The sequence below is a fragment of the Meles meles genome, chromosome 21, assembly GCF_922984935.1.
Source record: "Meles meles chromosome 21, mMelMel3.1 paternal haplotype, whole genome shotgun sequence".
NCBI lineage: Eukaryota > Metazoa > Chordata > Mammalia > Carnivora > Mustelidae > Meles > Meles meles.
The window spans coordinates 8,778,201-8,802,054 of record NC_060086.1 but is presented as its reverse complement, the minus strand read 5'-3'; the positions used below and the strand labels follow the sequence as shown (position 1 = coordinate 8,802,054).

At 53.7% G+C, this 23,854-nt stretch overlaps 2 protein-coding genes and 1 pseudogene across 4 annotated transcripts; 1 reads left to right on the top strand and 2 right to left on the bottom strand.

Annotated features, from left to right (window-relative positions):
• Positions 1-387: 387 nt before the first annotated feature.
• On the bottom strand, positions 388-8,118 carry PLOD3 (procollagen-lysine,2-oxoglutarate 5-dioxygenase 3). The gene is made up of 19 exons (XM_045993265.1): positions 7,516-8,118; positions 7,044-7,135; positions 6,747-6,883; positions 6,480-6,643; positions 6,190-6,302; positions 5,995-6,058; positions 5,570-5,667; positions 5,224-5,325; positions 4,956-5,081; positions 4,645-4,766; positions 4,141-4,245; positions 3,897-4,022; positions 3,492-3,633; positions 3,293-3,406; positions 3,008-3,076; positions 2,241-2,345; positions 1,561-1,707; positions 1,192-1,317; positions 388-839 (listed from the first exon to the last, which is right to left on the bottom strand). The coding sequence occupies exons 1-19, from the start codon at positions 7,634-7,636 to the stop codon at positions 684-686; spliced, it is 2,229 nt and encodes a 742-aa protein (XP_045849221.1). The 5' UTR covers positions 7,637-8,118; the 3' UTR covers positions 388-683.
• Positions 8,119-8,525: 407 nt separating this feature from the next.
• ZNHIT1 (zinc finger HIT-type containing 1) lies at positions 8,526-23,424 on the top strand. Of its 3 annotated transcripts, none has more exons than XM_045993269.1 (5): positions 8,526-8,664; positions 20,976-21,146; positions 21,918-21,997; positions 22,128-22,300; positions 22,386-23,424. In XM_045993269.1, the coding sequence occupies exons 1-5, from the start codon at positions 8,643-8,645 to the stop codon at positions 22,405-22,407; spliced, it is 468 nt and encodes a 155-aa protein (XP_045849225.1). In that variant the 5' UTR covers positions 8,526-8,642; the 3' UTR covers positions 22,408-23,424. The 3 variants fall into 3 exon arrangements, with proteins under 3 accessions (XP_045849225.1, XP_045849223.1, XP_045849224.1); XM_045993267.1 differs by lacking the exon at positions 8,526-8,664 and adding an exon at positions 8,750-8,865; XM_045993268.1 differs by lacking the exon at positions 8,526-8,664 and adding an exon at positions 8,808-8,865 and having other exon boundaries at positions 22,131-22,300.
• On the bottom strand, positions 14,231-15,269 carry LOC123933755 (annotated as a pseudogene).
• Positions 23,425-23,854: the final 430 nt, after the last annotated feature.

Sequence of the window (23,854 nt, the reverse complement as noted above, 5' to 3'; positions counted from 1 at the left end):
CTTCCCTTGGAACGCATGCTTCCCTTGGCATTGTCCCCAGAGCCCAGCCCTAGGGACCTGCCACCCCCACGCTTCACGCAAGGAAGAAAATGCCCTCAAGTGATGAGAGCTTTGGAGAAGAGGTTGTGGGGGTGGTGCTGGGGGTGGTGCCAAGGTCTTCGGGCCTGGCCCTTCTCAGGCTCCCCCACCGACCCCCAGGCAATACAAGGGAGTTAGACATGGGATCCAGGGAAGCTTCTTGGTTCTCACACTGCTCTACAATCTGCTTCTGCCTCCTTTTCCTCTCTGTTCTTTTTCTTTGGAGTAACTCCCGGTCTCCCCTCTGCTCTGGGGGCAGGAAGGATTCGGGGTCAGCGGCGAGGGGAAAGACGGACACGGACTCAAGAGTTACAAATCCTCCTGTATTGGGAGGGAGGCTGAGAAACAATAATTTATTGTATGGCGAGCCCCCAGAAGCCTTCTGCCCATGAACCTTTGGGGACTGTGGGGCAGGGCAAGGGGGCTCCCAGGAGCTTCCTGAGAGGGCTGTGTGTTGGGGGGGGGGGGGCGACACATTCAGTCCCAGGCACACGGAGCATCCACTCAGGAAGGGAGGCGCCAGACAGCCCCCTCCCCCGAAGGCTGGGGGGGGGGGCGCGCAGGAAGGCACAATGGTAGGGAGAGTCTGGCAGAGTGGTTGAGTGTCAGGGGTCGACAAAGGACACCATGATGTAGCGGGTGCCCCGAGTCGTGGGCAGCCCCTCGTGGTAGTGGGTGAGGCGGCCGGGATGCAGGAGCCCCCAGCCCTTCCGCGGGGACGCGACTATGCAGTCATAACGCAAGAAACGACAGCCACCTCCCTGCAAGAGGACGGGGGATCGGAGGCGGACAGTGAGCAGACAGGGCGCTGGGGGGGGCAGGCCGCCATAGCGGGGGTAAGAGGCAGGCACGGGGGCTTGGGGGGTCGGCACACAAGGGAGGCACGGGAGGGGCAGGCACAGAGCCCGGAAGAGGCCCAGGAGACGGCACCTGCGAAGGAACTGGACACGGAAGAGGCAGGCCACGGGCAGGGCGGGTGACGGAAGGGGGTGTGGGGTCGTCGGGGTGGGGGGGGGGGCAGGCCAGCAAGGTCCCCGGGGCTCACGTGAGCGCGTGCACGTGTGTGGAGGGGCCCTGCTGGTGCCCTGACGCGGGAGGGCGCTAGGGGCTCACCTCATAATCCAGGCCCTTGTGGTTCAGGGCCACGTTGAGGGTGAAGGTGGACGAGTCGTGATGGGGCCGCAGAGAGGGCTGCTCGTCCGGCCGGTAGCGGACCACGAAGTTCATCACCGCCCGGGTCTGTGAGGACACGAAAGAAGACACTGGAAGGATGGCCGCGAGGTCCTGGGGGCCTTCCGAGGAGGGTGGTAGGGGGAGGGCCGCGGGGCTCTCACTGCTAACTGCCCCAGGCGGCCCTCCTGTGGGATCCCTTTCCACGGGGTTCCGGGTGCTACAGGGGCTGAAGGGGCGCCATGTGGAGACTTCCAGCAAGGACCGGGCTGTGGGAGGGTGGACGTGGAGATGGCAGGGGCAGCGGCCCACCTTGGTGTGGTAGCCTGGGAACAGGCTCTCTGTCATGGGTCCCACGTACGTCCTCAGCAGCTGTAGCCACTGGTCCTCATAGCCCACCTGCTTCATGTGGATGTCCACGGTGGGCACGTTCTCGTAGCCTCCGGCCAGCCTCGAATCCTGCGGGCGGCGGGCACTGAGCCCCGACAGGGCCATGCCAGCCTCCCCCCTCCTCTCGCTCTCAGCCCTGAAAGCTTGCGTGACCTGGGTCTGGGAGCCTCGACCATTTAGCCTGACCACCCCTATCGGCCCTGAAGATGTCACCTCTTCCAAGAGGCCCCTCGGTCCCCCCACGTCTGGGCCAAGGGCCCCTCCTGTGACTTCTGCAGTGTCTGGGCTGCCTGTCACAGCCTTCAGGAGCTGGGACTGCGACAGACTCTAGAAGCTGAAGTGTAGGAGGGCAGGCCGCGACCAGTGTGGCTCAACATGTCACACCCTCTAGGTCCGTGGCCGGCGTCTGGGACCTGCCAGCCCGGGGTAAGGAGTTCCTGAACAAACGCATGCACACAGCCACACATTTGTGCCCCCTGTGGGTCCTCTCACCTCCCCTCCCCTCCCCCAGGGTCCCCTTCTCTGCCCCCACTCTCTCAATTCCATTTCCCTCCCTCACAGCCACACCTCCCTCCCCTTTCCCCTGCCCCGGCCCCTCTCACCTCATGCCGGCCTCCTGACCATTGGCCGTAGTGCTCCATTTCCTCCACCAGCTCGTCGCACATCTGGTCAGACAGGAGCGGGAACCAGTACACGTCTGGGCACGGCTGAGGACAGGCAGGGGAAGAACAATGGGGCCGTGGGACCCTTGCAGACCTCTCAGGAGGGGATAGGCAGCCAACCCAGGGCAGCGAAAGCAGCAGCAGAAAGGGAAGCCAGGAGTTGGGAGAAGCTGGGGGAACGGGGATCTGAGCACAGGGATGGGCAGGGAAAGGCGGGGCTGGAGAAGGTGGGAGCGGCGCAGGGAACCTGGTGCAGACGGCAGGAGCATGCCAGAGCCCCAGGTGGGCCTTTTTTTTTTTTTTTTTTTTTTTAGAGAGAGAGAGAAATCACAAGTAGGCAGAGAGGCAGGCAGAGAGAGCGGGGGGAAGCAGGCCCCCCGCCGAGCAGAGAGCCCGATGTGGGACTCGATCCCAGGACCCTGAGACCATGACCTGGGCTGAAGACAGAGGCTTAACCCACTGAGCCACCCAGGCACCCCCCAGGTGGGCCTTTTTTATAAAACTGTCATTTCACCCATAACACCAACAGGCCCAACAGACAAGAGAGAATCACTCTGATGAGTGGCGGGATGGGGAGATGAAGGCCTATCTGCTTGGCCTTTGCCTCTGTCTGCCTGAGGGCAGTCAGTTTGGGAACCACTCATCCACGCAGCGGACTCAGGGGGCGGTGGCCACCGGGGCAGTCGGGGGTCCTGCACGGGGCTCACCTGCTCCACAAGCCCCTCCCCTTCGAGGGCTCGGCTGTAGTTCTCATGGATGTACTGTTCCTTCCAGTCCTGCGGGAGAAGGGGGTGGGGTGCGCGCCTTGACCCTGTGCCCTGTCCACTCCCCCCGGTCCCCCCGAGGGAGCCCCAGCACCACGACCACGACGGCCTCTCCCCAGGCAGGAGCAGGACCTGGGAGTGAGCATGCGCGGGCACCCAGGCCTGCGCCCTCCTGTAGCCAAGGGCAAGGGCACGTCCTGTTCTCGGAGCAAGACGGCTGGCACTCACCAGGGGGTTGTCGAAGATCTGCCAGAGGTCAGGGTGCAGATGGTCGGTGTCGTACCGGGAAGTGGCCAGGAGGCGGCCGAATTCATGCTGATTGCTCAGGTGGAGGAAGATGCCCTGGAGTGGGGCAGGGGGAGGGTGTGAGGAGACACCGGTGGCTTCCTGCCAGCACCCCACCTTCAGGCACCCAGGCCCCACTCACCCTGTCCCGCAGGCTCTTGCAGAAGGCCATGTCGGGGTCAGTGTCGCTGTCCGAGAACACCTCCCTCTGGGGCAGCTCTGTCCTCAGGGTCTCACCACGGATCACGTACGCCTGGGATATATAGGGCACATTCCACACGCCCCTGGAGGCACCCACACGGGGGTCAGTGAGGTGGGGGGCCCTCCCCCAAGGCCGCCCAGGTCAACCCCAGAGCCCCTGCCCTTGGGGCACCCCACTCTCCGAGCCGGAAGGTCCACCGGCTTCCAGTCACAGCACCTCGGGCCGACTGCCCCGTGAGCCCGGCCCCAAAGCCGGGGCCCTTTGTGACGGGGCGGGGGGAACCTGGGGGGAGAGCGCAGGGATGTGTGGGCCCCGATGGACATGAGGGACCGCGGCAGGACTCACACTCGCTTCCGCTGTACCAGCTCTACGTAGTCCTCTGAGCGCGCGTAGTACTCGTCGGGGCTCAGGGCTCCCCAGAAGTTGGACCACAGCTTCCCGTGGCGGGACAGCATGGGCGCGATCACCTTCCTGCGGACAGGCGGAGCGGAGGGCCGGGCGCAGGTGAGCCCCGGGTCCCAGGAAGGAGGGGGGGCAGGGAGTCCCCGGGGACTATCTGGGGACCCTCTGGCTGAGCCGGGCGAGCGACCTGTTCTCTTCGATGAGGATGCGCAGAGTCTGCTGGTTGGTGAGGACGGCGTCGGCATCCAGGCTGAAGTAGAATTCGCACTCCGGGTCCTGCCGGCAAGTGTCCCTGGAGGGGAAAGATCGGGGAGCAGAGGGGTAAAACGGGAGCGGGTGGGGGGAGGAGGGGGCTGCACGGTGGGTAGGAGAACCCCCCCACTACCCGCTGAGGAGGGGAAGAAGAAAGTGGGTAGAAGCACCAGCAAGAGGAAGAAGAGGAAGACTCTGGGGGGGCCTTCGGCTCCCGGCCCTGCCGCTCATTAGAGCGATTCTCTCTTGACTCTTGGGCCTATTGGGGTAGGGGGGTGGTGTGCTTGCTTCCCCAGGACCCCGAGGTTCTCCTGGCTGCGAGGGCGCCCCCGTGAAGGCTGAGCACAGGCTGCACAGCGTGTGGACGGAGAAGGGTGGGTGCGGCGGCTGGCAGACCCCCTTGGCTCTCACCCGTGCTCCCCGCCCAGTGCTCACTCACATGGCCATGTCCCTGGCCTCGCCCGGCGTCAGGGCCTCCTCTGGCCCCACCAGCTTCACAGCTGAGAAGTGGTCCTGGAGCTGGGGCCAGGAGTCTGCGATGTGGGGCTCATGGTACACCTCCTGGAGAAGGGGGGGTAGAGAGGACCAAGAAGATGGGGTCTGAGGGACAGGAGGGGGCAGGTGGTGAGCAGAAAGGGTGTAGGAAGGAATCTGGGTGGGCATGGGGGTGGGCGGGAGTTCCAATCCAGGCAGGGGCAAAGCCCCCTGGGAGGGCGCACAAGGGAGAGGCCGCCTGCCGGGGTGTCTCACGTTGTTATGCAGGAAGAGGGTGATCCTGGCGGGGGGATAGTCCAGGAGCAGCAGCCGCTGTAGGAAGCGGGGCAGGAACGGGGTAGGTTGTTCCACAAACACAGCCAGAAGCACCCGGGGGGGAGGCTGGAAGGCACAAGATGGTGCTCAGAGGAGAGCCTGGGCCCTCACACCGGTGTGTCCTCTACCACCCTGGCAGGCTGAGAGTCCCCAGGAGCTCTGGCCCGTGCCCCGCCCCTCAGCACCCTCTCCCTGCACCCCTCCTCACCTGCCCCCCCGGGAGTGTCCTCCGGTCCCGGCCGCAGAACCCACAGCCTCCCTGGGGGGTCCAGCCGTTAGGGACATAGTTTCCCAGGTAATTCAGCTGGAGCTGTTGGGAGAGGCAGTGAGAGGAGGAAGCGAAGGGGTCCAGCAGCAGAGCTGAGGACGGTCAGGTGGACGGACAGGGGACAGGGCAGGGAGGGGAGAGATGGACACTCAGAACCTCTCCCAGTACCTCTGCCAATGGGGCTGGGGAGGACTGGCTGCTTGGAAGGGCTGGGGGTACACAGGGGTGGGGGCTAGATCTGACTGGGGCAGGGGTGGGGGGCTGAGGGTATGATCCGCTGGAGCACCTTAGTGGGGCCGTTCCCATGGACCACGACGGGAAGCGTGTCATAGGCCACATTCCGGATACGTACACGGTTCCGATCAAACTTTAAAACCACCTCATCTGGGGAAGGAAAGCCCAGCTTTATACTCTTTTCCTCTCAAAGCTGCCAAGCAACAGATGCTTCTAAATATGGAGGGGGGCGGGGAGCCCAGATGCTCCAGAGAGAGGATGAAGGACTGTGGCTCCAGGGGCGTGGGGGGGGGGAGCGGCCATTGTCTCTCTCCCAAGGGTACTGACTAGACTCCGGCCACCCTGGGGAGCTCCACCCTCCTCCCGAGGTGACCCGGGCAAGTCATCGTCACAAAGGCATTTTCCTCCCCTGTAACGGGGGGTAACCCTAGGTCCTCCCTTAAATAAAATCACAGAAGTGGAACCCTTTCTCCTCACCTAAAGCCCCATTGAGGTTCTGAAAGATCCGGGATTTATGATCCAGATTGAGGCTGAGTTTCTCCTGGATGGGATGAAATGGGGTGGGCCATCACTACCCTCTTTCTAGAGCCTCCCTAAAGCCCTAGCACCCTCATCACCCCTTCAGGCTGCGCCCAGGGCCGCAGGTGGCCACCCTCCACCATCCCTCCCTACCCTGAGCCCCGGGTCCAGGTAGAGTCGCGTATAGAACAGCTGGTCGTCGTCATCGTCCTTGTACTTCCACTGGCGGACAACTTGGTGGATGGTGGGGGCAAAGCCAATGAATCCTGTAGGGGTGGGTGGGCGCTGACCCTAAGACTCTCAGGGTCCCAGGGACCCATCCCTATTCCCTCTCTAGCCCTCAGGCCCCTGGAATGCTCCATGCCCCAGCAACACCCCCCCCCCTGCCATGCTCCATGCCCCAGTACCCCCTCCCCCCACACCTTGGGCACTCTGCCACTCACCACCAGAGTTGAGGAAGCGCTTCCCGGTGCCCACCTCAGGGTACTGCTCTGCCAGCCCCCACTCGGGCCAGCAGAAGCCCTCCGCAGAGAAGAGCAGGCGGCTGCCGGTCTGGACAAACTTCTTCAGCAGCTCCGAGGGGCTGCCGGCCAGAATCACGTCGTAGCTGGGTGAGAAAGACTGGGCGTGAGCAGGACAGCCACGGGAACCTCGGGCTGCTTACACCCTCCTCCTGCTCGCCCCCGCCTCCCCGTCAGCGGCCCCTTTACCTGTCCACAAACATGATGACCATATCCTCCCGGTCTGCGTATTTCTCCATCTCCTTCTTGAGCCACCTGACCTTCTGTCCGCCACCAACCGTTCGGGCCACATCACCCCCTCGCCACTCCTCTCCCAGGCCCAGGGTCTGTGGGGTGCGGAGGGAGACCCGCCAAGCCAGGGAGGGGCTCAGTCGGCCAGAGGGGCCCTCCTGACCAGGCTCACCGCGGGGCCCCAAGCAGCCAGCCCTCAGCCCACTCCTCCCGCCCCTCCTCCCCTCAGGGACCGGCAGGCATTCCTCTCCTCACCCGCACTGTGTAGTTGAAGAACTCCGCGGACCGCAGGAAACGCCGGTATCCTTCCGTCTCGGCTGTGGCCACCGTGATCACCAGCAGCTTCTCTGTCACCAGCCGGGAATTGGCGCTCGGGACCCACTCACCCAGCTCACCGCCCCACGCGCTCGGCTCACCGCAGACCCCCTCGCCCTCCCTCCGACGCTGCTCCTGTCCTTCCGTATTTTTCCGATTCCCTCTTAAACTCTTCCCAACCAGGGGAACTTCGGCCCCAGTGGAGAGCTGGATGGGAGTAACACCCAGGAATTCGGGGTCAGTTCACATGCGAGGCTGGAAATCCTAGCCCAGGGTGGGCAGTGGGCGAGGGGCCGCGTGGCTCACCGGGTGGAGGGCGCGCGGCGTGGGAGAGGCCTTGACCCCTTCCCCGGCGCCGCGGGCAGGCACGCAAACCCGGCACCCGCTCGGCTCCGCGCTCCGGGGTTCTCACCTGGGTTGACCGGGTCGCTGCCCCGCGGACGGTCGGAGGCCGAGGTTGCAGGAGGCGGAGGCAGCAGCAGCAGCAGCAGGAGCCCCGGCAGGAGCCGGAGTCCCGGGCGGGAGGAGGCCATGGCGAGGGAGCGGGCGGAGACCGCACGCAGGCTCGCAGGGCGCTGGGGCTGTGCGTCCGGATCCCAGCTCCGGGGAGGGGCTCTGAGAAGAGGGACCGGGGCTGCCGTGCGGCCCGCCGCGAGGAGGAGCAGGGCTGGGGCGCCGCCCTGGAAAAAAGGCGTAGCCCGAAGCTACTGAAAACTCGAGAAGCCGGCCCCGCGGACAAGGGGAGGATTGTATCCGGGCGTGAGCGCGCGGGTAGCGCGGAGCCGGCAGAGGGGGCGCCCGGCCGCGGAGCGGGGGAGGGGCGGGGGCTCGCGCCGGCGGTCCGGAGCCGATGACTGCGGTGAGAGCCAGGCCGGCCCAGTGCCTCCCGACACACGAGGAAACTGAAACCCGGAGAGGGGAAGTGACCCCCCGCAGGTCGGGCGGGATGCGGAGGCGGGTCTTTGCCACAGCCCTGCCCGGAGCCGCGGGGCGGAAGGCTGGGAGAGCACGGCGGTGGGGGCGCGCGGAGGAGCCGGCGGCTAGGAGGGAGAAGGCCGAGCAGTCTGCGGCCCCCAGGGGCAAGGGGGGTGGAGCTTTCGGCAGAGGGTCCCGGGGGGCCTCTCGGATTGCCCACTCAAGCCTGCCTTTCGTTGGTAGTCCAGCCCATCATCTCTAGCGCCCCCGGGAGAAGCTCCAGGGGTTGCCTTTGCGGTAATGGCATCTTCAGAAGAACCGAAGGAAAATGACATTTCTCAAAAAAAGACCACTGGCATCGCCTCTTTCAAGTGATACATTTCGGGGGGTCCCACAAAATACACAACCACTTAAACCGGAAGTAGTTTTGCCCCCATAAAATATGGCGGAAAGCTTTCTCGTCTCCTAGGCAACACCACGTCCTGCGTGGGCGCACTGGGATGATTCTGCGCACGCGCAGAAGGACGCGCCGCCGGAAGTGATGGCACCGCCTTCCACGGCTGGGGCGAGGGTGGTTTATAGCGCGCCGGCGCCGTATGCTCTTCCGGCAGCTGTGTTGTGGAAATGGTGGAGAAGAAAACTTCGGGTATGTGAGCCCCAGCGGTTGGCCCCTTACCTTTTCCTGTCCCAGACCCGACCCTGGCCTAGGGTGTTCTGACCCAGATATTAGTCTCAAATCCCTTCCCCGGCCGTCGGGTCCTGGCGTCGGGGTAGCCCCTCAGACCATCCATTCGTGTTTTATTGATGCCCGCTCCCTGCCTGCGCTGGGGATGGAGAGAGGAAAAAGGTCCGTGGCATCCAGAAGCTGGCTTTCTGGGAGGGGGATAGACACACGAGCCTACCGTTGCGTTTCAGAGTGAGACGTGCGACGGCAGAGGGGTGTATAGCTCGAGGGCGCGGGCAGCAGTGGTACCTAACCTCGCTTCTGGGACGGAGGGGACTGGGAAGGGTTGGAGGGAGAGAAAACGCTTGGTTTGAATCTGGAAAGTCGAGTCACGGTTTCGCTCAGTGCAGGGGCGCCGAGGCTCATTCCCGGCAGCGTGAGCTGCACGTGCAAAGGCAGGAAAGCGAGAAAAAGCAAGTCGCTTAGGAAGCCACGGAGGAATAGTAAGAGTTTGGAGGGTTGGGGAAAGGTGCATTTGGAAGGCATTCTGTACAGTGCCGGGGAGCTTCAGTTCTATCCAGAGGGCCGTGGAGAACCGTCAATGGCTCTTTTAACGCAGGGGCGTGACCCAGATTTATCTTTTAGAAAGGCAGTTCTGGCTTCAGTGCCGCACTGTACGGAGGAACTTTCTAGAATGGTGGGAATGGTCGTAATCAGCACTGATTAGCTTGGCAGCCTTTAGCCACATGTGGCTTTTGAGCACGTGAAATGCGCCTAGTGCCACCGAGAAAATGAATTTTAAATTTTATTTAATCTTACTTAAGATTATTTACTTGAATTTGGGGCGCTGGGTGGCTCAGTTCGTTGGGCGACTGCCTTCGGCCCAGGTCATGATCCCAGGGCCCTGGGATCTAGCCCCACATCCGGCTCCCTGCTCAGCGGGGAGCCTATTTCTCCCTCTGCCACTCCCTGTTCTGTGGCCTCCTGCTCCCTCTCTGTCAGATAAGTAAAATCTTTTTTAAAAATCTACATTGAATTTGAATAACCACGTGTGAGTAGTGGCTACCTTATTATCCAGGTGTAGAGGCTGGAAGGTCAGTTAGGGAGTGATGGAGTTTAGTCCCCATAAAAAGCGATGTGGATGGGACACTCTGCCAGTTGACTTTAATCAATCCAATCATGTCAGTCCTTTCCTTTTTTTGTTTTTGTTTTTAAAGATTTTATTTATTTATTTATTTATTTATTTGACAGAGAGAGAGAGAGAGTACAAGTAGGCAGAGCGGCAGGGAGAGGGAGAAGGAGAAGCAGGCTCCCTGCTGAGCAGAGAGTCCGATGCAGGGCTCCATCCCAGGACCCTGGGATCATGACCTGAGCCGAAAGCAGCCACTTAAGCAACTGAGGCACCCAGGTACCCCCATGTCAGTCCTTTCTTAAAACTATTTGCTGGGGCACCTGGGTGGCTCAGTGGGTTAAGCCTCTGCCTTCGACTTGGGTCATGATCTCAGGGTCCTGGGATCGAGCCCCACATCGGGCTCTCTGCTCAGCGGGGAGCCTGCTTCCTCTTCTCTCTCTGCCTACCTATGATCTCTCTCTGTCAAAAACAAAACAAAACAAAACAAAACTCTTTGCTGGATCTCCGTTATTCTCACTGTAGATCCCTAGATCCAAATTCCTTTAGATATGTAAAGGTAAGACTTTTAATGGTCTGCCTGACTTTATATCCACACAGTCTCCCGGACACCCCAACAGCATCCCTGCTGATCTTCCTACAATTTACTGAAGGCACTTCGGTCTCCCATTCAAGCTTTCTCTTATGCTGACAGGAAAGCCTGACTCACCCATCCCTCTCCCCAAACCAAGCTAACTTCTGTCCCTTAGTCAGATCTCAACCTAGACTTTCCTTCCTCTGGAAAATCTTCTGAGTACCTCAAGGCCAAGTTAGGTGTTTCTGGCATGTGCTCCATAGCTCTTTGTACTTCTTGTGTGATCATATACTATGGTCTACTCTTCTTGCTTATTTCATTGTTTGTATCCCCCCCCCACCCCGACTGTAAGCTCATGTATTCCTAGGGCCTAGCGCACCCCCCGGGGACTTGGAGGGGAGGCAGTGTGCAGGGATCCAGAGCTGGGCAGTTCTGGGTCTGAATTCTGACCTAGCCACATACTCGCTATGTGAGCTTTGGACACACTTTGAACTTCAGTAAGCTGGGAATGGTAATGATAACTCTCTCGTAAGGTTGATAAAGGGTTAAAGCTCTTGCACAAAGAGCCTAGTGTAGTGCCTGATTCACAGTGCATGTCTGGTAAGCCATAGCCACTGGGTCAACTCTATTATTATGGTTACAGACACTCAACAAATACTTGTTGAATGAATAAAGAGATATTTTGTGTGGAATTATCAGGCCCTGATAGATTTAAAATAACTCCTGGGTTTCTTGTTTAGGATTTCTGTGTAGATGGTTCTGTTTACGTATACAGAGTATTCAGGGGGAGAAGCAGACTTTGGGAAGATTTTGAATTTTGAGCTACAGCGACAGTGGGGCCATCTCTGGCCGCTCTCTCCCCCCTAAGGAGAGGGCTGGCCCCATCTCTTTCTCAATCTTTTCACTTTTCCTGGGATTTCAAACCCAAACGTAGGACTCTCTCACCCAAAAGCGAATGACTCCAAAAGTGGTTCTCTCGATTGTGAACTTTCTCCTGAGCCCCACAGCTGTTGGCTGTTCAGTCAGCTGGAGGAAATCACCTGCTGACCTCACCATTTTATTTTGTTTATTCTTAACAGATAATGTATCATCAGACTTAAACACATTTCACAGCACTCACCAGAGCACATACCCTCCCCAATGTCCATCACCCAGCCACCCCATCCCTACCCCCCTAACCCCCAGCAACCCTGTGTGTTTCCTGACATTTGGAATCTCTTTATGGTTTGTCTCCCTCCCAATCCCATCTTGTTTCATTTTTTTCCCTCCCTAGCCTCCATGACCCCCGAGGCTGCCTCTCAGATTCCTCATATCAGAGACATCATATGATAATTGTCTTTCTCTGACTTATTTCACTTAGCATGATACCCTCTAGTTCCATCCACGTCATTGCAAATGGCAAGATTTCGTTTCTTTTGATGGCTGCTTAGTATTCCTGTGTGTGTGTGTGTGTGTGTGTGTGTGTGTGTGTACACACACACACTCCACATCTTCTTTACCCATTCATCTGTTGATGGACATCTAGGTTCTTTCCATAGTTTGGCTATTGTGGACATTGCTGCTATAAATATTTGGGGGCACATACCCGTGTGGATGACTGCATTTGTATCTTTAGGGTAAATACCTGTAGTGCAATTGCTGGGTCGTAGGGTAGCTCTATTTTCAACTTTTTGAGGAACCTCCATGCTGTTTTCCAGAGTGGTTGCACCAGCTTGCATTCCCACCAACAGTGTAGGAGGGTTCCCCTTTCTCCACATCCTCACCAACATCTGTCATTTCCTGACTGGTTCATTTTAGCCATTCTGACTGGTGTGAGGTGGTATCTCACTGTGGTTTTGATTTGTATTTTCCTGGTGGCAAGTGACGTCGAGGACTTTTTCCTTTGTCTGTTGGCCATTTGGATGTTTTTTTGCCAAAATGTCTGTTCCTGTCTTCTGCCCATTTCTTGATTGGATTATTTATTCTTTGGGTGTAGCGTTTGATAAGTTCCTTATCAAGGAACTTATCAAGTGTAGTGTAGAGTTTGTTAAGTTCCTTATCAATGAACTTATCAAACTCTACACCACACTTTATCAAACTCTTTTGGACACTAGCCCTTTATCTGATAAGTCATTTGCAAATATCTTCTCCCATTCTGTCACTTGTCTTTTGGTTTTGTTGACTGTTTTCTTTGCTGTGCAGAAGCTTTTGATCTTGATGAAGTCCCAATAGTTCATTTTTGCCCTTGCTTCCCTTGTCTTTGGAGATGTTTCTAGGAAGAAGTTGCTGCAGCTGAGGTCGAAGAGGTTGCTGCCTGTGTTCTCAAAGATTTTGATGGATTCCTGTCCCACATGGAGGTCTTTCATCCATTTTGAGTCTGTTTTTGTGTGTGGTCTAAGGAAATGGTCCAGTTTCATTCTTCTGCATGTGGCTGTCCGATTTTCCCAATACCAGTTGTTGAAGAGACTGTCTTTTTTCCGTTGGACATTCCTTTCCTGCTTTGTCAAAGATTAGGTGACCATAGAGTTGAAGGTCCATTTCTGGGCCCTCTGTTCTGTTCCATTGATCTATGTGTCTGTTTTGTGCAAGTACCATGCTGTCTTGATGATGACAGCTTTGTAATAGAGCTTGAGGTCTGGAATTGTGATGCCACCAACTTTGCTTTTCTTTTTTCAACATTCCTCTGGCTATTCAGGGTCTTTTCTGGTTCCATATAAAGTTTAGTATTATTTGTTTCATTTCTTTGAAAAAAATTGATGGTATTTTGATGGGGATTGCATTAAATGTGTAGATTGCTTTGACATTTTCACAATATTTGTTCTTCCAGTCCATGAGCATGGGACGTTTTTCCATTTCTTTGTATCTTCCTCAGTTTCTTTCATGAGTACTTTATAGTTTTCTGAGTACAGATTCTTTGCCTCTTTGGTTAGGTTTATTTCTAGGTATCTTATGGTTTTGGGTGCAACTGTGCATGGGACCGACTCCTTAATTTCTTTTTCTTCTGTCTTGCTATTGGTGTATAGAAATGCAACTGATTTCTGGGCATTGATTTTATATCCTGCCGCTTTAATGAATTCCTGTATGAGTTGGGCAGTTTTGGAGTGGAGTCTTTTGGGTTTTCCACATAAAGAATCGTATCATCTGCAAAGAGTGAGAGTTTGACTTCTTTGTTGATTCCAATGCCTTTTATTTCATTTTGTTGTCTGATTGCTGAGGCTAGGACTTCGAGTAATATGTTGAATAGCAGTGGTGATAGTGGACAGCCCTGCCGTGTTCCTGACCTTAGCAGAAAAGCTCTCAGTTTTCCCCATTGAGAATGATACTTGCTGTGCGTTTTCATAGATGGCTTTGATGATATTGAGGTACGTACCCTCTGTCCCTACACTGTGAAGAGTTTTAATCAAGAAAGGATGCTGTACTTTGTCAAATGCTTTTGCAGCATGTATTGAGAGTATCATACGGTTCTTGTTCTTTGTTTTATTAATGTGTTCTATCACATTGATTGATTTCCGGTTGTTGAACCAACCTTGCAGCCCTGGAATAAATCCCACTTGCTCGTGGTGAATAATCCTTTTAATGTACTGTTGGATTCTGTTGGCAAATATTTTGGTGAGAGTTTTTGCATCCGTGTTCATGAAGAATATTGGCTTGTAATTTTCCCTTTTGATGGGGTCTTTGGTTTTGGGATCAAGGTAATGCTGGCCTCATAAAATGAGTTGGAAGTTTTCCTTCCGTTTCTGTTTTTTGGAACAGTTTGAGAAGAATAGGTATTAATTCTTTAAATGTTTGGTAGAATTCCCTTGGGAAGCCGTCCAGACCTGGGCTTTTTTTTGAACTCTTAGATTGTTTATTAAATCGAAGATTTACAGAAGGATGAATGAAAGTAAAAATTTTCAATCAGGAAACATGAAGTTTCAATGTGTAAGGGTTTATATTCAATTTCATTTTTTTAAAGTCTTCCCCTTTAAGATTATATCATAATGTGTGAAGCACTGGTGAGATCTCTGTCACCAGAAATTCCCAGTTTGCTGATTTCCTGGAGATTTTTCATCCGATGATTGTACTGCAACAAGTGAGCATCATTGACCGCACCCTTGAAGTGGTCAGATTCAACCAGCACTTGTATTTTGAATGGTTTACCACTTTCGAATGGGAAAGTCGCCTGTCTTTCTTCCTTTCCCCAGATGTTATCCAGCTTTGCATTGCAAACAATGACTCTCTTGTTGTCCTCATTGAAGTGTGGGTTAAAGTGGGTTAAAGCAATGTCATTCCCTCTCTTGAAATCTAAAGCAAATCTGTTTGCATTGGGCTTCGTTGTGCCCAGAATTGTTATCATCATGCGAGGCATGACTCCTCCGGGCAAGGGCAGGTCATAAGGTATAGTCAGTGGTCCAGCAGGGATGCCAAAGGCGCCAGCAGCGGGCCGGGCTCCAGGAGCACTTGACTGTCCAGGAAGCAGGTAGGCCCCGGGCTCACTCGGTTGCCCAGGGTGGGCTCCTTATGTGGGTGGTCCAGGATAAGCAGGAGCTGTTGGGCCAGGGTAGGCTCCTGGAGGTGCCTGTCCAGGGTAGCCACCAGGAGGGGTCTGTCCAGGATAACTGCCAGGAGGAGCTTGTCCAGGGTAGGCACCAGGATAGGAAGCCCCTGGATAGCCCCCTGCTCCAGCAGGCTGGTTTCCCCATTGACCAGGCCATCCTTGAGGGTTTGGGTTTCCAGACCCAGATAAAGCATCATTAAGTGAAAAACTATCTGCCATTTTCGCGATGCCTTGGCGCTCGCTCGCTTGCTGCGGGGGCGGCTTCTGGTGAGGTGCTGCGATCCCCTAGACCTGGGCTCTTACTTGTTGGAGATTTTTGATGACTGCTTCAATCTTCTTACTGGTTATGGGTCTCTTCAGGTTTTCTGTTTCTTCCTGGTTCAGTTTTGGTAGTTTAACCCACTGAGCCACCCAGGCGCCCCACAGTTTTGGTAGTTTATTTGTCTCTAGGAATGCATCCATTTCTTCTAGATTCAGATTTGCTGGTGTATAGTAGCTCATAATATGTTCTTATAATTGTATTTCTTTGGTGGTGTTGTGATCTCTTCTCTTTCATTCATGATTTTATTAATTTGGGTCCTTTCTCTTTTCTTTTTGATAAGTCTGGCCGGGGGTTTATCAGTCTTATGAATTCTTTCAAAGAACCAGCTCCTAGTTTCTTTGTTGATTTGTTCTACTGTTCTTCTGGTTTCTATTTCATTGATTTCTGCTCTTTATTATTTTTCTTCTCCTGCTGAGTTTAGGCTTTCTTTGCTGTTCTTTCTCCAGCTCCTCTAGGTGTAAGGTTAGGTTGTGTATTTGAGACCTTTCTTGTTTCTTGAGAAAGGCTTGTGTTGCTATATACTCTCCTCTCAGGACCTCCTTTGCTGTGTCCCAAAGATTTTTGAACAGTTGTGTTTTCATCTTCATTTGTTTCCATGAATTTTTAAAATTTTCTTTAATTTCCTGGTTGACCCATTCATTCTTTATTAGGATGCTCTTTAGTCTCCATGTATTTGAGTTCCTTCCAATTTTCGTCTTGTGATTGAGTTCTAGTTTCAGAGCATCGTGGGTTGAAAATATGCAGGGAATGATCCCAGTCTTTTGGTATCAGTTGAGACCTGATTTGTGGCCCAGAATGTTCCATGTGCACTAGAGAAGAATGTGTATTCTGTTGTTTTGGAATAGAATGTTCTAAATACATCTGTGATGTCCATCTGATCCAGTGTGTCATTTAAAGCCTTTATTTCCTTGTTGATCTTTTGCTTGGATGATCTGTCCATTTCAGTGAGAGGAGTGTTAAAGTCCCCTACTATTACTGTATTATTGTCAGTGTGTTTCTTTGATTTTGTTATTAATTGGCTGCTCCCATGTTAGGGCCATAGATACTTAAAATTGTTCAAGGGTCTGTCCAACAAGAAGATCTAAGTATGGTATAATGTCCTTCCTCGTCTCTTATTATAGTCTTTGGCTTAAAACCTAATTTATCTGATACAAGGATTGCCACCCCACCTTTCTTTTGATGTCCCTTAGTGTATTAAATTGTTTTCCACACCCTCACTTTAAATCTGGAGGTGTCTTTGGGTTTAAAATGAGTTTCTTGCAGACAGCGTATCGATGGGTCTTGTTTTTTTAATCCATTCTGATACCCTATGTCTTTTGATTGGGACATTTAGCCCATTTACATTCAGGCTAAGTAATGAAAGATATGAATTTACTGCCACTGTATTGCCTATAAGGTGTCTGTTACTGTATATTGTCTCTGTTCCTTTCTGGTCTGTTACTTTTAGGCTCTGTCTCTGCTTAGAGGACCCTTTTCAGTATTTCCTGTAGGGCTGGTTTGATGTTTGCAAATTCTTTTAGTTTTTGTTTGTCCTGGAAGCTTTTTCTCTCTCCTCCTGTTTTCAATGACAGCCTAGCTGGATATAGTGTTCTTGGCTGCATGTTTTTCTCGTTTAGGGCTCTGAATATATCATGCCAGCCCTTTCTGGCCTGCCAGGTCTCTGTGGATAGGTTTGCTGCCAATCTATTATTTTTACCATTGTATGTTACAGACTTCTTGTCCCAAGCTACTTTCAGGATTTTCTCTTTGTCACTGAGACTTGAAAGTTTTACTATTAGATGATGGGGTGTGGACCTATTTTTATTGATTTTGATGGGGGTTCTCTGTGCCTCCTGGATTTTGATGCTTGTTCCCTTTGCCAAATTAGGGAAATTCTCTGGTATAATTTGCTCCAGTATACCTTCTGCCCCCCTCTCTCCTTCTTCTTCTGGGATCCCAATTATTCTAACATTGTTTCATCCTATGGTATCACTTACCTCTCAAATTCTCCCCTTGTGGTCCAGTGGCTGTCTCTCTTTTCCTTAGCTTCTTTATTCTCCATCATTGGGTCTTCTATATCACTAATTCTCTCTTCTGCCTCTTTTATCCTAGCAGTAAGAGCCTCCATTTTTTATTGCACCTCCTTAATAGCGTTTTTTATTTCAACTTGGTTAGATTTTAGTTCTTTTATTTTTTATTTTTAAAGATTTTATTTATTTATTTGACAGACAGAGATCACAAGTAGGCAGAGAGGCAGGCCGAGAGAGAGAGAGGGGGAGAAGCAGGCTTCCCGCTGAGCAGAGACCCCGATGCGGGACTCGATCCCAGGACCCCGGGATCATGACCTGAGCCGAAGACAGCAGTCTAACCCACTGAGCCACCCAGGCGCCCCTTAGTTCTTTTATTTCTCCAGAAAGTGCTTTTATTTCTCCAGAAAGGGATTCTCTGCTATCTTCCATGCTTTTTTGGAGCCCAGCTAGCACCCGTTTTTTGGTGAGTATTTTGGTCTTCCAATACATGAGTGTGACATTCTGAGCTGTAGTTCTGACGTATTATTAAGGTTTGTATTGATTAGGTTCCTAGCCATTGGTATTGCCAGTTGTTCTTTTTTTTTTTTTGAGGCAAGTTTTTCCACCTTGTCATTTTATCCAGATAAGAATAGATGAATGAGAGAACAAAATACTACCAAGGGTAGCAATGACCCCAGAAAAATATACACTAACCAAATCAGAAGAGACCTGATACTAGGGGGAGAATAAAGGAGGGGGAAAAAAAAAAAGAAAAAAAGCATATAAGACTGGTGAATAGAACAAAGCCACACACTTGATTTTGGGTGTATTTTGGTCTGTCAAAAGAAACTGTCTCCCAAAATTTTAAAGAAAAACATATATATATACACACACAAAAGTAAGGGTAAACATGATGAAGGGATCGAATTTGACTATAAAGATGAAAATTTTTAAAAAGTTCTAAAAAAGGTATCAATAATATAAGAAGTTGATTGAAAAAAAGAGGAGAAAATAATGTGATTAGGCTGGAGAAGAAACTGGGTGGCTCAGTGGATTAAGCCTCTGCCTTCGGCTCAGGTCATGATCTCCCGGTCCTGGGATGGAGCTCCGTGTTGGGCCCTCTGCTTGGTGGAGAGCCTGCTTTCCCCTCTCTCTGCCTGCCTCTCTGCCTACTTGTGATCTCTGTCTGTCAAATAAATAAATAAATCTTAAAAAAAAACCAAAACCGTATCCCATAATTTTAAAGGATGAAAATCCTATATGTATACAAAAAGTAAGATCAAATACAAAGAAGGGATAGAATATGACTGTAACAATGGAAATTTTTAAAGATTTTTTAAAAAGGTATGGTAAGATAAAATAGTTAAAAATGTTAAAATAGGAAAGAGGAAAAATTTTTTAAAAAACAACAAAAAATTTTAAAAATTTAGCTTTGAGGGCACCTGGGTGGCTCAGTGGGTTGGGCCTTTGCCTTTGGCTCAGGTTGTGGTCTTGGGGTCCTGGGATCAGGCCCTGCATCAGGCTCTCTGCTCAGCGGGGAAGACTGCTTCCCTCTCTTTCTGCCTGCTGCTCTGCCTACTTGTCTGTCAGATAAGTAAATAAAATCTTCAAAAAAAAAAAAAAAAGCTTTAAAAAATTTGGCTTTGAAATACTAAAGAATCATGGGGGACAAGCCATGAGTTACATGGGCTGTATTCCCATAGCTCTGAAGTTTTTCATTTCTCATCGATCGGTGAGCTTGGGCTTGGATGGATGTTCTTGTTGATCTTCTGGGGGCGGGGCCTGTTGTATTGATTCTCAAATGTTTTTGCTGGAGGCAGAATTACTCGGCCCTTGCGGGAGGCCAGGCTAAGTGGCCTGGTTTGGAGAGTGAATCTGCTCGGGTTCACTTTTGGGAGCTTTTGTTCCCTGAACACTTTCCGTACAGCTCTGGAGGATGGGAATGAAGATGGCGGCCTCCCAGTCTCTGCCCCATAGGCGCTGAGAACTTGGGGCCCCCCTCCTTAGTGTGCCCTCAGAGAAAAGCAGTCAGTCCCTCCCGTCTCCCTGGTCTCTGGCCGAGCTCTGAGCTCACCCGGTCTGTGACCGAGGATTTCTGTCTCTGGCACACAGCCCCGTTTGGAGTCTGCAGACCTAGCAGATTCCTGCCGTTTGCTCCTCCGGGGGGAGGAACGGGGTGGCTCCCCGGATCTGGCACTTGTAGGGTCCCTGCTCAAAGAGCAGTGGCCCGGCTGTGCCTTGGATCACGGCTTCAGGTAACCCTGAGCTGAGAGTCCCCCCCCAAGCTTGGTCTCTGCATCCAGCTCCCCCACCCCGATTACCTGGGGGCTTTGCCGCACTCATACACCCCCGATCCTTCTGTGACCCCACAGGACCTGAGCCCACACTGTCCCCGGGAGGGCTCCACCCCCTCTTAGCCTCTAGAGTGGCGTCCCTCCATGGAGCAGACTTCTACAAGTTCGGATTTTGTGCTCCGCTGCTCCCCCGCTTGCCGGGAGCCGGCTCCTCCCCCCGCGGTCTGTCTTCTAGATGTTGCTTCAGATTCCCTTCTCTGCACGTCCTACTTTCTGGAAAGCCGTCGATTTTCTGTTCCTGGAATTGCTGCTCTTCTCTTTGATCTCCTGTTGGGTTTGTAGGTATTCCAGATGGTTTGGTAACTGTCTAGCCAAACACCTTGGACCTGGTGATTTTTAGGTCTTGCTCCTACCCCTCCGCCATCTTGCTCGTCCCCCTGGAAGCTTCCTTCTGACTTCACCATTTTAAACCTCCCTCTCATAATCATTCCAGCTGTTCGCTGGGGTCTGTTAATTCTTTTTTTTTTTTTTTTTAAAGATTTTATTTATTTATTTGACAGAGATCACAAGTAGGCAGAGAGGCAGGCAGAGAGAGTGAGAGGGAAGCAGGCTCCCTGCCGAGCAGAGAGCCCGATGCGGGACTTGATCCCAGGACCCCGAGATCATGACCTGAGCCGAAGGCAGCGGCTTAAACCACTGAGCCATCCAGGCGCCCCAGGGTCTGTTAATTCTATACAAAATATCTCTTTCTTCATTAAATGTATATTCATTGTGTGCCTATAGCCATAAGGAGAAGTTGAAGTCATGTCAAGAAAGCAGATGAGGGGATACTTTCCACCCAAGGGAAATCGTTGGTACAGTCACAGGGGGCCATCCAAGGAGGACTGTAGAAATACACACTGGATTTGGCCCCAGGAGGTCACTGGGGTCTTGAACGTACGTGGTTGCCCCTGAATGGGAGTCAGTTCACGGGGGGTTGAGGATTGGGTGGGACGTGCAGAAATGGGACATCCCGTGGACCGTTGTCTCAGCGATAAGTCACTGTGTTGCCAGGTCGACACCTAAGAGTTTGGTAGGTTTTTCTAGTGAAGGGACAGTTCTGTGGGGGAAGAGAGGTTAAAGGTGCAGGAGGGAGGGAAGGACTCGAGTCGGAGGTGAAAGGTCAGGTTTAACAGTGGGACCCAGGGGGAAGGGGTGCGCATACACTTCTGTTTGAGGGTGGGCTGAAAGACGGGTGTCTGTACATGTGGCCGGCCCGTGTCCTTTATGGCAGGAAATGGGGTTGCTGAGCGTGAAGGAGTCCCAGTGGAGGTGGGAAGCCCAGAGTCCCTGGTTGTGTGATTTCTGCCAGCAGTGAGAGGTCTCCAGGAGGCGTTTCACTGGTTGGATCTGGGGATTGGGAGGAAATGCTGGGGCCACCCCAACTTCTCTCTTCCTGTGTCCCCATGATTCTGGCTCTGCCCCATCCAGTTCGTTCCCAGGACCCTGGACAGCGGCGGGTCCTAGACCGGGCTGCCCGACAAAGGCGCATCAACAGGCAGCTCGAGGCCTTGGAGAATGACAACTTCCAGGACGACCCCCACGCAGGACTCCCCCAGCTTGGCAAGAGGCTGCCGCAGTTTGATGATGATGCAGACACGGGTAAGGCGGGTGGGGGAGGAGGGAGGAGCAGGAAGGGCCGGGGTTGGGATGGTAGGGCCAGAGGAAGTGGGAGGAGTCAGCCTGGCTCAGGGCGGTGGAAGGACCTGGGGCTGCGGGGTGGGTAGACGACGGGGGAGCTCCTCTGGCTCCGCTGGGACCGGCTCCTGCCGCAGCTTCCTCTAGCAGATGGAGAAGACAGAACATGCGGGAACTGAACTCCCAGAGCGCCTCCAGCTCTGACACGAAGCCTTAGGGGAGCGTGAGATGCGTGTAGGTGCTGGTTGGAGAAGTGAGGGGAGGGACACGTGGGAGAGAGAGGGAGACCGGGAACCTGGTGGAGCACGTGGGCAGGGGGCGGACTCATGGGTATTGGGAGTGATGGCGCAGAGGGAGATGGGGTCTTTCTTGGCACGTGCCAAGTAACTACAGGTGACCTTGAACGGCACGGGTTTGAACTGCGCACTTCTGCTCCCTCGTGGGTTTTTTACAGTCCGGTTCTGTAAATGTTCTTTCTCCACCTTGTGATTTTTCTACATATTTTGTTTTCTCTACCTTTATTGCAAGAATATGGTATATAACACATAGAGCGTATAAAATTTGTGTTAACCGCCTGTTTCCGTTATCAGTAAGGCTTCTGGGCTACGGTAGGCTATTTGGGGGGTGGGGGTGGGGTTGAAAGGTCCTCACAGATTTCCCACTACGTGGAGGAGGTCGGCGCCCCTGAGCCCCTCGCCAGTCAAGGGGTAAACTGTAATTGCCCTTCCTCTGTAGGAAAGAAAAAGAAGAAAACTCGAGGGGATCATTTTAAACTTCGCTTCCGAAAGAACTTTCAGGCCTTGCTGGAGGAGCAGGTGAGGGGGCGCTGGCCCAGGGGCTGGGAGGACCCCACAGGGAAGGAACGAGCGCGCCGAGGTCCTGGTCCTGGGTGGGTGTTTGCTACGTGGGTGGGCAAGGAGCTGTGGACCCTTGCCCTTGTCTCAGCAGAACCTGAGTGTGGCCGAGGGCCCCAACTACCTGACAGCCTGCGCGGGACCCCCGTCCCGGCCCCAGCGCCCCTTCTGTGCGGTCTGCGGCTTCCCCTCCCCCTACACGTGTGTCAGCTGCGGCGCCCGCTACTGCACCGTGCGCTGTCTGGGCACCCACCAGGAGACCAGGTGAGCTCGGCACACCCCGCCCCGGGTCCACAGCTTCTCCCTCGGACCCCCTCCTCTCCTCACCCCGGGCTTCCTCTGTGTGCAGGTGCCTGAAGTGGACTGTGTGAGCCTGGGCGTCCCCGGAGGAGAAGGCTTTTGCGTGTCACCCCAGCCTCAGAGAGGGCTCGGCCAAAGGGAGAGCTGCTTCTGGACCTCGCGAGCAGCCGTTCACTCACCCAGCAGAGCCGTGTCCTTCCTGCCGGAGCAGAGCAGTCTTCCTGGGGGCTGTGTGCAGGGACGTGGGCTGGGCCGTCAGCGTGCTGCTGTGTGTAATAAAAGGTTTCTTGCGACAAGGAGCCTGCCTGTTCGGTCACAGGGTGTTCTGGGAGTGAGGGTCACGGGTCTCTTGTCCTACTCACAGCTCTGTGGCTTTGCCTTCTATCTGTCAATCACCCCTCCCACCGTCTGCCTATCTGACCGTGGAAGATTCCCTCCCGTTCTGCCACGCCCCGCCTGCGTGTTTCTTGGCTGCTGCTCGCTGTCATTTTTTGGTGATTTCTGGAGTGCATTTGCTTCTGCTTTTTGTTTCTGTAGTTCTTCTGAGGATCATTTGAGTGCCGCCAGGACGGGGTGACGGAAGTAGAGTGAGCGCTGGGGACAGGGTGCAGAGTGATACTGCGGAAGGAGCCAGCCCTGGCTTCGTCCTCTGGTCCTTAACCCAAGGGAGAGATCGGCCCTTGTCCTTGGTGCCGCCGGTCTGAGGAACAGTCATCTTGAGGAGGCAGTTGTTAACCAGGAGCTGCAGTGTGTGAAGTTATCAGTATCCGAGAAGACGCGGAAATTCCTGGGAAGCATGAGAAGCATGGGGGAATTCGTGATATAGAGGCTTCTGTTCTTGGTGGCCCTGGATGCTGTAATTTTTTCTTTAAGATTTTATTTATTTATTTGAGAGAGAGAGAGCAAGCGCACAAGCAGGGGCAGAGGGAGAAGCAGACTCCCCACCGAGCGGGGAGCCTGATGTGGGGCTCAATCCCAAGACCCGGGTGACCATGACCTAGCAGAAGTCCGACGCTTAACCCGCTGAGCCACCCGGGGGGCCCCAGATACTGTAATTCTTAATGCGGTATTAAAGCTTCTTACACCGATGCCTCCTCTAAGTGGATTGCAAGCTGTGAGCTCATAAGCTCCTTGGAGTTGCCGCCTTAAGGCCCTGTACCCCGTTAGAACACAACAAAGCAGATGCTTAGGATGTAAATGTTGTATTTGGTGAACAGATGACCTCGATGAGATATTAATGGGAGCCAGAAAATTCCGTGTTAGACACCTTCCTAGGCTCTTCTCTCCCCTTTTGGGACTTCACAACAGCAGGCCCAAATGCTCCCGGTGTCTTCCTTGCCTTTCCTCTGGAGACACGAGGTTGGGTCCATGGTGTTGGGGACAGCTCCAAGTCTGATGGTGAGGACACGGTTTGGGGACAGTTCTAGCTGGTGGTTTTAAAAGACGGCTGTACATTTTCTGACTGTCCTTTCATCAAAAGGTAGAGTCTTTGTTCCCTTCCCCAGGGATCAGGGCAGG

Excerpts from the sequence above, each read along its gene's own strand:
- PLOD3 (XM_045993265.1), bottom strand. The coding sequence starts at position 7,636 with ATGGCCTCCTCCCGCCCGGGACTCCGGCTCCTGCCGGGGCTCCTGCTG. Across the intron at positions 6,303-6,479 it reads GCGCTTCCTCAACTCTGGTG|GATTCATTGGCTTTGCCCCC; the intron begins GTGAGTGGCAGA and ends CCACCCCTACAG. Across the intron at positions 4,246-4,644 it reads GAGGCCAGGGACATGGCCAT|GGACACTTGCCGGCAGGACC; the intron begins GTGAGTGAGCAC and ends TTTCCCCTCCAG.
- ZNHIT1 (XM_045993267.1), top strand. The coding sequence starts at position 8,823 with ATGCCCGCTCCCTGCCTGCGCTGGGGATGGAGAGAGGAAAAAG. Across the intron at positions 8,866-20,975 it reads GGGATGGAGAGAGGAAAAAG|TTCGTTCCCAGGACCCTGGA; the intron begins GTCCGTGGCATC and ends TGCCCCATCCAG. Across the intron at positions 21,998-22,127 it reads AGGCCTTGCTGGAGGAGCAG|CAGAACCTGAGTGTGGCCGA; the intron begins GTGAGGGGGCGC and ends CCCTTGTCTCAG.